Source organism: Dasypus novemcinctus, chromosome 16, assembly GCF_030445035.2.
Source record: "Dasypus novemcinctus isolate mDasNov1 chromosome 16, mDasNov1.1.hap2, whole genome shotgun sequence".
Classification (NCBI taxonomy): Eukaryota; Metazoa; Chordata; class Mammalia; order Cingulata; family Dasypodidae; genus Dasypus; species Dasypus novemcinctus.
The window spans coordinates 62,135,558-62,149,293 of NC_080688.1; the positions used below are offsets into that span (position 1 = coordinate 62,135,558).

General features: G+C 38.9%; 1 protein-coding gene across 2 annotated transcripts in view; it reads right to left on the reverse strand.

Annotated features, from left to right (window-relative positions):
- Window positions 1–13,736, reverse strand: part of PSTPIP2 (proline-serine-threonine phosphatase interacting protein 2) — a 77,816-nt gene that overhangs the window by 8,371 nt on the left and 55,709 nt on the right. For both annotated transcript variants that reach the window (XR_009180963.1, XM_004484699.5), the window contains exons 7-10: window positions 4,699–4,797; window positions 4,079–4,124; window positions 3,022–3,101; window positions 477–575 (exon numbers count right to left, since the gene is read on the reverse strand). Coding sequence is in view for 1 of the 2 variants with exons in the window: in XM_004484699.5 (XP_004484756.1) it covers window positions 477–575; window positions 3,022–3,101; window positions 4,079–4,124; window positions 4,699–4,797 (324 nt within the window). In the remaining variant the exon portion in view is untranslated. The remainder of the gene's footprint in view (window positions 1–476; window positions 576–3,021; window positions 3,102–4,078; window positions 4,125–4,698; window positions 4,798–13,736) is intronic.

The following is a 13,736-nucleotide window of genomic DNA, read 5'->3' on the forward strand; positions in this document are numbered from 1 at the left end:
CTGTGCCTTGTTAAGACTGGATAATGGCCCAGGGAACACCACAGAAGTAAATGTTCAACTCTGGAGTGACCACCAGCCTGGACATGGGTCAGTGTGCTCAGGGTAGAGTGGGATGGCTCCATGTGTGTCTGCTAGCACTTGGTGCTGTTCCAGATTGCTTTGATCTCTGGGACTCATGTTCATGCCGTGATATCTTTATCTTTTATAAATTAAACTGGGTTGGGTCCCTCTTTGCTCTCCTGCCCTAACTCTGAATTTCTTAAAGAGCAGGTCATGGTGGTAGAATAGAACAGGAATCAGGCAAGTTAGGTTTTTATCTGGACCCTTCTATCAACTTAATGTGTTATCTTAAACAAGTCACTTTACGTTCTTGGCCTCAAATGGAAGGAGTTGAACTAATAAATGTCTACAGTTCCCTGTACTCTAATGAATTCAATATGCAGAGCCACAATCCTCAGATGATGCCTCAGACTTACTTCATCACTTGTGACACACTGTTGTGACAGTTGATTCATGTGTAACCACACTGCATTCCGGAAGAAGTTTATCCGTTCACATTCTTGAGCCTCAAACACCTACAGAAACATAACTATATGTACATGCATATGCAAGGGAAGGGGACTATTTGTTTAAACTGGCCATGACACTGTATAGTGTCAACCCTCAATTATTTTAAGTTTTTAGATAATTTAGGATACTCCCCCTACCACACAGGAAGCTCATAAACTCTTAACACAGGCAAAGAATGCAAATGGACTCCAATATCATATTAACACAAACAGGATGGGATACAGTTCTGAGGAAGTAATGATTGGTCCCAAGCACCAATGTTCTAACCTGAATTCCAGCTCACATTTCAATTGCCTACTGGGCACAGCCACCTGGGCAGCTTGCCAGTGTCTTAGATTCAAAATATCCAACCCGACAGCATCCTCCATCATTACTTTGTAGTCCAAGCCATAAAATTAGGACTCTCCCCATTCTACTTCTGAGTCCCAGAAGTATCCCAGAAGTATAACATTAACATCAGGAATAATCCTACTTACATGACAATAAGTCTCCCCTTCCCTCCCAGGATGAATGGTCATAATTGTTTTATTTTATTTATTTATTTATTTTTATTTTTATTAAAGTTAATAGGTCACATAGAACATTACATTAAAATGATCATAATTGCTGAAACTGGTTTATGAGTACATGGGGACCCTTACACTTGCTTCTATCTTTGTGCATATTTGAAATTTTCCTTGATAAAAAAGTAAATAAAGGTCACTGCCTGAACAGTAGTAAACAAATATCAATTTTTGGAAACTCAAGCTATTCTACGAAGTTTTTCAACAGTGGAAAATATATATTATTATATATTTTTTATCTTGAATACCATAGCTATTATACTTCAAACTTTTATAATGGAAAACTTCAAGCATATACAGGAGTAGAAAGAATAGTGAATGAACCCTCATGTACCCATCACCAGCTTTAACACTTATCAAGGCATAACCAATCTTGTTTACCTATATCCTTATCAACTCTCCCACCCCTTGGATTATCCTGAAGCAAATACATTACTTCATCTGTAAATGTTAGTGTTTATGTATTGAAATACCACATTACTTTTATATAGAATATTTCACATAAAGAGCAACATATGAATACTCATGTACCAACCACCTAGCATTGTCAAAATTTTGGCCATATTTGCTTCAGATCCCATTGAAGTCCCTGTGTATCTTGCCCAATCTCTGTCACTTTCCTCCTTCCCCAGAGATAACTGCTATCTGAAACTTATAATTTCCACGCCAGGTTTTAATATTACATGTGTATCCATAAAATGTACATGGTATTGCTTTGCATGTTTTAAAACTTTCTATAAATCTCCTTCTGGGATTTTCCATGAGAGTATAGAAAACCATGTTTTAGGAGGGAGGTAGTGAGTAACAGTATCAGATGACAGAGAGAGGACAAATAAGATTAGAAACTGCAAAGATCCACTGAGGCCCACACCAAGGGGATCCTTGGTGACCTCAGAGAAAGCAGCTGCAGTGAAGCAAATCCACACGCAACAGAAAGGGATAGCTGAGGATGTGAGGCCATTGAGATAACTCCTTGAAGAAATGCAGTGGTGAAGAGAGAGAGAGAGTAGCAGATGGCAAGCAAGGAATGAGCTGAATCTGTCAACGAAATAGGAGGAGTTCATATTAAAGGTAATCCAAAGGGTTGGGGGAAAACCAGCTGGATGGGATCCTGAGCCCAAGTGGTGTGATAAGACCCTGATTTGGGTAAGGGAGAGGCTCCTTTTCCACTGTAACAAGAGAAAAGGGGATGGGGTACAGATCGGTGGTTCTCTTACTTGAACATGCATCAGAATAACCTGGAGGGTTTATTAACACAGAGCCCACTGACCACAGCCCAGAGTTTCTGATTCAGTAGATCTGGGGGCGGGGCCAGACAAGTTCCCAGGTGATGCTGATGCTGTTGTCCAGTGACCCCATTTTGAGAAAGACTGGTTTAGAGGTAAGAAAATATATAGACAAGGTGACAGGAACTTGAGGGGGTCTTCAGGTTATGCCTTTTATTTTCTCTGAGAAATTTAAGTGAGGTCATGTACTGAAAATGAAGGGGGGCAGTCATCAAGGTGAACGTGTAAGGAGAGTAAAAATTCTCAAGTGTGCTACCCTTGCTATCTCCATCCCCATTAGCACCTAGAAAGTACAGGTGAGGCTCTCTGAATGCAATTATGTAACCAACTAATAAATGATTTAGTTGCTGCATGCCTGCACTAACCAAATGTCAGATGAAGGCCATGAACAGAGATGGACAGCACGGTCAGAGGGGGAGAACACTCCAGTTCCTTCCATCTTCCACTTAAATTCTTGATTTCTAATGTGCCCTCAAGCTCTTTAACTCAATGAGAACTGGGGTGCAACAATTCAGGGCAGGGCGCTTATACAAAAGTAGATCCTCCAGGTTCTAGAAGGAAGACACGCCACACCCCTCCTGAGTGGCTTCCCACTCCCTTACCTCGCAGGCCTTGATGTGCTCACTCTGCCACTCTTCTCTGACCTTATCCAGTGTGTTAATGTGCAGCATATAAGCTTTATCTGAAAATGAAGGGAGAGGTCTGGGTTCAGAAACTGGACTTGGACATGTGGCAGAGCTACCCCACAGGGTCATCCCAGTTTACAAAAGAAAGTCAAGAGTTGAGGGGAGTTCACAAGTTCCCAAGGAACTCTAAACATTGAAAGGACATAATGACACTGCTCACTCTAAAGTTTTTGTGAAATAAGGAAAGATGAGTATCACTTCCTTTTCAAACATTGCACTATGCAATTAGCAAGAAACCTCAGTACTCCAAGGAAAGAGAAGTGAAAGCTATGAACTTACACCAGGGTTTTCTTTGTCTAATCCACCTAATTAGGTCCCAGTACTTTTCATTTTTGCGAAAGTCATTAGATGAAGGATACGAGAAGAGAACTATCTTGAGCCTTAAAGGGGCACCAAGGTACATTAGATCTAAATGTACAGGCTTATTAGATAGTCACATCAGGAGAGGCTTGTTTCCTACAAGATACCCTAGGAATCAGAAGCCTTTCCAAAGCTGGTTTGGTTCTTAGCCAAGATGCAAGGCTTTATCACTGAAATCCATTTCTTTCACAGTAGAAAAGAGTTACCAGGGCAGAAAGAGGCTTTTAGTGCTTTAGATAGATGGTCTCAAAAAATCAGAGAGACCAGTTGATTACAAAGCATCTGCTATGAAGACCACTATTCCTTTTGCCACCCCAATTCGCTTGTAAGGCAGCAAGACTGAAGGCAGCTGGAGGTCAGAAACTGCTGACTCCTTTGCTTCCTCTGGCTTTCCCAGATTTTGACATTCCCCTCCTCCCCCTGTCCCTTCCTGCTTTCCTCCCCTCTTCCTTTCCTTCCTCCCTCCCACCGTTCCTTCCAATACATTTTGTAAATTCTACTGTAGATCCATATATTCTTTACTGAAAGATATATAAAATTGCCTTTCTCGGAGACACACTTGGGATGATGTAACCCCGCACCACCCTCTCCCATCCGTGGAGCAGCCCCTCACCAGAGTCCTCCACTGCTGTCTTTGAAGTCGCCAGTTTCACAAAAAGCTGTGAGGACAGAAAAGAACAAGAGATGGGGAATGCCAGGCCAGCCTTCCATAGGCAAAACAGATTTAAAAGCAATGACCATCAAGGGGCAAGCTCTAGTATGAGTCCTACCTACGTTTCCCTCTTGAGCAAATCAACTTGCCTTATAATCTTATGGTCATTAGAAAATACCCACAAAGCATCTTGTTTTGTGTCTTCCTAAAGCATACCCCTGCCCTCTGGTTGTGACAATATTGGTATTGAGATTTTATCAAATTAAATTTATAATCCACCCAAGCAGGAAGTAGCTGGCAACAAAGAATATACAAGCTGAGTTTGGCAGAAAGATGGAAAAAAACAGAACACACCCCTAACCCTTATCTTTCCTCCACCCCACTTCCTCCCATGGCCACAGTTCTCTAACTTTTTCCCCAACCCCAACAATGTGACAAGGATTTTTCCTTTTCAGGGAACCCCGATAGTCTGAAGGGGCTTAGAGTGCTGGTCCATTTTCTATTAAGAGTCATAATTGCCTTTGGACTGATATATTTTTCAGGGTCTTGGCCCTCAAACAACTGCATTGCCTTTGGGGTACCTTTTCTTGTTGTTTCGGGTTTACCAGGTTGGCACTCCGGTGGACAGCCTGCTCTGCTTCATCTTTGTCCCGGCATTTCTGCTCATAGATCTTCTTTGCCTTTGTTATTATGAACCAAGATAGGACCAAAACAGATTATCAGACCATAATCCTTAAAAGCAGCCACCCAAGCCCACCACGTCCTGCAAAGATCAGGGCACTCCGATCAGGGCCATGATCACCACTAGACCATAGGCTTTTAGAGGGTAGATATTCTGTCTTATTCATTTTTGAAAGGTCTCTCTAGCCCTTTTCCAAATTAGGTATGTAGTGGCAACCAATTCAAGGAAGTAATGAGCAGCAAACAAAATTTTTCAATGACCAGTTTTAAAAATTGACTGAAACAAAAGATGGAATTTGTAATAGACAAAAACAAAATATATATGGAACTACAAAATACATAATTCAGCATTTATGAAACATTCATAACTCCCAGAATACATGCAATAATTTTGTCATTGGTTAACTCATGGTAATTATAATTATGCTTTAGTATTCCGAAGTGCTTCCCCATAGCATGTGGGGGTGGGGAGCATAATACCACCATTTCTTTCACTTAAGGGCAGTAATGTTCCTTTTTGATTTAAAGAATTCTGTTTTTAGTTTTAAAATAGGCTGTGGTCTATCCTGGTCTACCTTTACTACCAGTATTGTGAGAAGTTTAACAATTATCATCCTTAGTGAATCAAAGAAATAATTTCCAACTATTAAAGCAAAAACTTAACTTGTTTACACAAAGTAAAGTTGTAATTCATACAATTAGCTAATAAATAAAAAAAAACCACCTGGATTGTTTTTTTGTATACACTTTATCTATACAGGTGACTAACGTCACTATGAACATGGGTATGCAGGTGTCTGTTCGTGACACTATTCTCAGTTCTTCTGGGTAGTGATATTGCTGGGTCACATGGTGAGACTCTATTCAATTTCCTTCAGAACTGCCAAACAGTCCTCCACAGTGGCTGTACCATTCTGCATTCCCACCAACAGTGAGTAAGTGTTCCTATCTTTCCATATCCTCTCCAACACTTGTAGTTTTCTGATTTTTTAATAGTGGTCAGTATGATAAGTGTGAAATGATATTTCATTGTAGTTTTGGTTTATATTTCCCTAATTGCTAGTACTTCGTCTTTGGACAAACATCTATTCAAGTCTTTTGCCCATTTTTTAATCAGGTCATTTGTCTTTTTATTGTTGAGTTATAGTATCTCTTTATATATCATGGCTATTAAATCCTTATCAGATAAATGATTTCCAAATAGTTTCTCCTATTGAGTTGACTGCCTTTTCACCCTTTTGACAAAGTCTTTTGATGTGCAAAAGTGTTTAATTTTGAGGAGATCCCATTTATCTCTTTTTTCTTTTGTTGTTCATGCTTTTGGAGTAAGGTTTAAGAAACTACTACCTATGAGAAGATTTCAAAGATGTTTTTCCACATTTTCTTCTAGGAATTTTATAGTTGTTGCTTCTATATTTAGGTTGTTGATCCACTTTGAGTTAATGTTTGTATAAGGTATGAGATAGGGGTCCACTTTCTTTCTTTTGGCTATGGATATTCAGTTCTCCCAGCACCATTTTTTTAATAGACTGTTCTGGCCCAGCTGGGAGGGCTTGACCGTCCTGTCAAAAACCACGTGACTATAGATGTAAGGGCCTATTTCTGAGTTTTCGATTTGTTTCATTGGAACTCAACATTTTTAATGTTGTAAATATACATATATAACAAGATTTTCTTCACCTCTCTCTTTATGGATATTCATTTTCCCCTTTTTTTAATAACATAAAAGTAGTGTGAATTTTGGAGAGGTTAAGTGTGAATTTATCTATACAGATCAAATTCCTAGAAGTATAATTGTTTGGTAAAATATATACACATCAGATTTCCCTCCAAAACGTTTGCAACAATTTAAACTTTTACCAATAGTATACCAGAGTACCTTTTTCCTTGCATTCTCACCATGACCAAACTTAGTCAATATTTTTAATCTTTACTAACATTAGAGAAGAAAATCTTAACGTATTGTTTATTTGCATTTATATCCTTCTTTACTTGCATATATATCATTACTAAAGTTGAACATTTTTTCTACTTCATCTTTTTTCCTAAAAGACAGTGTTTTTTTAAATTTTTATCTTGAAATAGTTTCAAACTTAAAAAACAGTTGCAAAAATGATGCAAAACCCATAAAAGAATGCCAACATACACACACCCAGGTATCCAGATCTACCAACTTTTAACATTTTGCTACATTTGCCTCTACTTCGTATCCTCTATCTAATTTTCTATTGGAATACTATTTTAATTGGTTTTTAAGAATATGGTGCATGTTAAGAATACAAACTGGCTGTAAGTTACGTAAATCCCAAATGCATCTTCCAGTTTGTCGTATCTTAGAACCAGGATCTTTTTTTCCTTTGTCATAAAGAAGTTTTAACCCACACAATGGGAGAAAATATTTGGCAACCATATATCTGATAAGAGACTTATAACTTGCATATATAAAGAACTCATATATCTCGAAAACAAAAAGATAAACAACCCATTTAAAAAATGGGAAAAAGATTTAAACAGACACTTCTCCAAAGAAGAAATACAAATGGCTAAAAAGCACATGAAAAAATGCTCCAAATCCCTAGCTATCAGGGAAATGCAAATCAAAACTACAATGAGATACCATCTTACTCCCATAAGATTGGCAGCCATGAAAAAAACAGTAGAATACAAATGCTGGAGAGGATGTGAAGAAAGGGGAACACTCATCCATTGCTGGTGGGAATGCAGAAGGATCCAACCATTCTGGAGGACAGTTTGGCAGTTTCTCAAAAAATTATCCATAGATTTGCCATATGACCCAGCAATACCACTGCTGGGTATATACCCATCAGATCTGAAAACAAGGACACAAACCGATATATGTACACCAATGTTCATAGCAGCATTGTTCACCATCGCCAAAAGTTGGAATCAATCCAAAAGTCCATCAACAGATGAGTGGATCAATAAAATGTGGTATATACACACAATGGAATACTACTCAGCTGTAAGAACCAATACACTACAATCGCACGTGATAACATGGATGAACCTTGAGAATCTTATGTTAAGTGAAGCAACCCAGGCATTGAAGGACAAATACTATATGACCTCAATGATATGAAATAAGTTAACTGCCTCAGAGAGCTAGACTCTGGAAAAGTGGCTTACTGGAAATCGGGGGGTGGAGGAAGGATGTGAGTTAATGTCTGTAGGGGTGGAATCTGTGATGAGCTGGGGGTAAGTATGAGCACAAAGAAGGGACAAAATGGGGGCAAGGGGTTACCTTCAGGTGGGGTTTTCTGGGTTTGAGGGGGGCTGGGGATGGGAAGAGGGGTAATATGGTCCAAGAAATAGGTGGGAGGGAGGGACAACATACAAACATGGGAGAGTGCCAGAAGTTCGTTGAGAACTAAATGTTGAGTAAAACGTATCAAAGTATAAATAGGAGGGTCACCTGGTTAGGACGCTCAGGGGGTATGGTCTGATGCGGGACGGACTCCGGAGGGAATAGCTGAAGGCTCATTTTGCCAAGGTGGGTTCTACCATTGGGTGGGGTGGACCCATATCCTGGGGAAGACTAATGCCGTCGAATAGAGAGAACTGTATCTCTCGTGAGAAAGGACGGCTCCCAGGGCATTAGATTGGCAGGCGTTGTGGGCCCTAAGGGGAGGGGAAAATGGACGTGCAATGGATAGAACAAAGGTAAATAAGGGGGCAAAAGAGGAGTTATGTGAGAGTACACGAGGATGAATATAAAACAGCTAATATTACACCAAAAACATATAGGGGACGACAGACTAATAATGAAAACCATAAGACAAAACATAAGATAACTAAAAAATTTAGAAAACTGTACAACCTAAAGTATGGACCACATAGTAAGCACAAATGTTACCTTGTTTGAAAACTATAGTTTCGGAATCTGTACATCAGTTTCAGGAAATATGATATGAATAAGTTAAAAGATTATTGCTGAGGAAGGGAAAAGGTTTTATGGTGGATCTGGGGAAATACTGTATATTGTATATATGAATTTTGGTGATCTAAGACTCTTCTGAAGCTGACATTATGTTGGGATTCACTTTACGGGAAGTTTTGGATCACAGAGTGGTTCAACAATGGCAGCGGAGGAATACTGATATGGGATGTTATTGACAGGATATATATGGTTGACAGGGAGTTATACAGGGCATATGCCCAGGGTATATGGTAATGTCTATATATACTCATAGTGGAAACAATTAAAAACAACAGCTGGGGGGGTACTGGGCTCCTGGCCGGGGGGTCACTGTTGTGGGCCCTGGGAGAGCAGCGGCAATCCTCCAGGTGCAACGGCAAGAACCAGGAAGGAAGGAGGGCCCAACAGTGGGCTCTTGATACTAATGGCTACACTTTTGAGCCTATGCACCTGCAATAAGAACAAGGCCTAGAGTAGCATTGTGCCTGGGGGTTTCCTCCTGACAGCCTTCATGTTACTCAAATGTGGCCACTCTCACAGCCAAACTCAGCGTGTAGATGTGATGCATTCCCCCCAGCGTGGGACACGACACCCGGGGATGAGCCTCCCTGGCACCGAGGGATCACTACCACATACCAGCTAAAGAAGGAACTAGAAAATGACCTTGAATTAAAGATTCAATGCGGAACAGCAGAATATACCTGTCTACATATAATAACATGACTTCGGGAAGTGGTTTGACCTAATGTAAGGGGGAAATGGAAAGGAGAAATGAGATTATAAGGCTGTGAGTCTCTAAAAAAGAGTCTGGAGGTTGTCAGAAGGAATACCCCTATGTACAACCGAACAGAGTCTAAGAGACAGATAAGGTAGATACAACCCCAGGTATTGGTTCTTTTGAGGGATAAAGAGACCCACGGGTTCTATGGTCATGGCAGAAGGGGTTCACTGCCATGACAGATGGCCCTTCTTTGGAGCTGGTGTTTCTGCGTGATGGAAATGGACTCAGAGGGGATCTCTTTTCACAAGACTTGCATGCTACTTTATTGGAATTGTAGTTGGTGCTGAGTTTAAGATATATGTAGGGGATTTGAATCTCTGGACTGATAATATGACACCCAGGCCCAGAGCCTCAACAGACTTCAGCTCCTACACTTTGACTTATTGGACTTACTCCACTCAGCTAACATGGAGTTGAAGAAGGTCAACCACCACAACATGAAGCCTAGAGTGTCTACAACTAGAAGCGGGAAGAGTGCATCCAGTACCCATGTGGAATCTAAGCCCTCACTTGACATAGGTGTGCAATGGACACAACCAATCCAATGTCCACAGAGGAAATGTGAAATGGGTGTGGGAACGGTAGCCATGGGGGCTGCTGGGTGTGGGGAACGGGAGGAAGAGATGAGATGTGGAGGTGTTTTCGGGATGTGGAGTTGTCCTGGATAGTGCTTCACGGACAATTACGGGACACTGTAGATCCCCCCAGGGCCCACTGGATGGAACGTGAGAGAGTCTGGGCTATGATGTGGACCATTGACTATGGGGTGCAGTGATGCTCAGAGATGAACTTACCAGGTGCAATGGATGTATCACGATGATGGGAGAGAGTGTTGCTGTGGGGGGAGTGGGGGGCGGGGGCGATGGGGTTGAATGGGACCTCATATATTTTTTTTAATGTAATTAAAAAATAATAATAATAAATAAATATTTTAAAAAAAGAAGTTTTAAATTTTAATATTGTCAAAGGCACCAATCTTTCTCTATTCTGTTTTATTTTTTTATTTGACATGTTGAACATTTTTCTCTTGCTACATACATAATTTATTTAATCTTTTCCCAATTTTTGTCATTAATTTACAATTTTCAATACTGTAAGTAATGGGCATGCTCATGCCTTCATGCTTTTGTTTTTCTTATCTTGGTTGATTTTCTGAAAGCAGAACCTTAAATTCTTAGCATAAGATTGATGGGGTATTATCATATTTATGGCCCTAAAAACATATTGCAAAAACATTTTTAAAAATCCTTTTGAGAGGATGGAGTACATACTTTCCCTTATTCCCCCATGAAATATACAACTAAAAAAATATATAAAACAAACATAAGGAGAGTCTTAAAGGTGGAGAGAAGAAGACCAGCTAGGGATCTTGGACTCAAAGAGCAATCCAACAGGGAGTTCCCTGGGTTTCCTTCTTCCTAGTACAGCAGACTGAGTGCTAAAGAGGCAAGCACCTGAAGATGCCAATGGACACAAACAACAAAAGCCACAATAAAATCCTGCTGTCTGTAGGCAAAGGACCAGGAGAGGGACCACCTAGTAGGACAGAAACTCTTAAAAAAATTACCACTATACTGTACCCAAACACCAGACACACACACAAAAACTGTGACCCAAACCTCCCAGCCCCATCCTCATGCCAGCAAAAGCCAAACTATGAGTCTAGACTTCCTTCATCACCAGGCTATAACGAGGTGCCCCATCCCCTTATCAAGGAGGTGTTCGAAAACAGAAAAGCAAAATTGTGAACACAGTGCTGGTCCTTAGAAAAGATCAACAAAATTGAAAAACCTCTAGCAAGACAAAGGAAAAGAGAGAAAGCACACAAATTACCAATGTCAAGAATGAAACTTAGAAAATCACTACAGACCTTGCAGACATCAAATGGATAATATATAGACAACTTTACACACACAAATTCTACCACTTAGAAGAAATGGCCCAATTTTTTCCACACAAACTACCACAACTCACTCAACAGCAAAGAGATCATTTGAATAGCCCTTTTAACTGTTAAGGAAATTAAATCATAATTTTAAAACTCCCCAAAATGAAATCTCCAGGCATAGATGGTTTCGCTGGAGAAGACTACCAAATGGTTATAGAATAATTAACATCAATTTTATATAATCTCTTCCAAAAAATAAGTAGAAGGGGAAATACTTCCCTATTCACTTTAAGAAGCTAGAAATAATCTGATACCAAAACCAAAGACAGTACAAGAAAATAAAACTAGAAACCAATATCTCTCATGAGTATAGAAGCAAATATCCTTAATTAATATGAGCAAACAATTGAACAACATAAAAAAAAGTATACACCATGAATGAGTAGAGTTTATTCAAGTGACTCAGGCTGATTCCACATACAAAAATCAACCAATGTAATGTTTCATATCAACAGGCTATAAAAGAAAAATCACATGATCCTATTAATTGACTCAGAGAAAGCTTTTGACAAAATCCAACGCATTCATGACAAGAACTCTCAGAAAAACAGGAATAGAAGGGAACTTCCTCATCTTGGTAATATACATGAAACACTGAAAGGAACTCATTTTAAAACAGTGACAATGCAAAATGCTGACAAAGATGCAGGAAATCTGAATCATTCATACATTGCTGGTGGAAATATAAAATGGTACATCCACTCTGGAAAATAGTTTGGTAGTTCCTTAAGAAAACTGAACATACAACTATAATACAACTCAGCAATTGCACTCCTGGGTATTTACCCAAGAAAAATTAAGGCTATGTTCACACACAAAAAATCTGTACACAAATGTCTATAGCCACTTTATTTGTAATAGCCAAAAGCTGACTCGTTCAGTTGTTCTTCAAAGAGTGAATGATTAAACAAATTGTGGTACATACATACCAGAGCAATAAAACGGAAGGAATTACTGATGTATACAACAACCTGAATCAATCTCCAGAGAGTTATGTTGAATGAAAAAAAGAGACAATCTCAAAAGGTTACTTACATACTGTATGATACCATTTATATAGCATTCTCTTTTTTAAAAAAAGCTCTATATATGCACCATGTCACTCATTTAAAATGTGCAATTCAATGGTTTTTACCCTATTTGCAGAGAATGCAACATAAAAAATTCTTGAAATGAAAAAGTATAGAAATAGAGAAGATTAGTGGTTATCAGGGATTAAGGAGGGGGTGGAACAGGAGGGAAATGGGTGTAACTACAAAAGCAACATCCCGGCTCTACATGGAGATGGAAATTTCTGTATCTTTACTGTATCAATGTCAATATTGTGGTTGTGGTATCAAACTATGTTATGCAAGATGTTACTACTATTGGAAATGCAGGGTACATGGGATCTCTCTGTATTATTTCTTTGAATTGCATTTAAATGAATCTACAATCAACCTAAACCAAAAAGTTGAATTTTAAAAAGGCTATGCAAAAACATTCTCTGTACCATATTTGCAACATTTTTGTAAATTTGAGATTGTTAAATTTAATTTTAAAAGGAGGTTATACAACTCTACCTCTTCTTAACACTGAAGAAAATGTACTTTTTTTTTTTTAAGTATGAAGGATGAAAAGGGATAGGCCCACCACATAGGGAAGATGAGTGATAGCCAAACATATCAGTGTGAAAAAGGACCATTAACTGCTTTTTTGGTTCTATCTTCTGCAGAAAGCAAAATTGATTTACAAACTTGAAAGAGTATGAGAAATATCTTCAAGAAAAGAGGAAACTCTTAATAAAAAGGTGTTTAAAGTTCATCTGGCCATTGAATAAGGTCAGATCTCCAGGCCCAAGTAGAATATGACAAATCACAAAAAGAATATGATAATTACTCAGGTACATTTGGAGCACTTTAGGAATCTTTGAGAAAACATAGAAAAAAGGGAGAAATGTCATGAAACAAGGTACCTGGTCTAATATTCAAAATGAGGCAAAATCCTCATACTTGACATCAAACCAAAAAAAAAAGTAGAAGAGCTCACAAAAATCATTTGTGAGAAATAAGTAAAGAAAGTGGTAATCACTAGAGAAGGCAGAGAAGGCATAGGTTTGTTAACATTAGTATTTCTGCTTTTCTGATGTAGTGTTCTATACCATATCTGCTTTCCTGAAACATAAAAATCTTATGTTAGGCAAAATTTCATACTACAAATAAAGAGCTTGTGGGAAAATAAAATTTAAAACTGAACTTCTTTATTAAGCCATTTTTTTAACACAAGGAAAAAT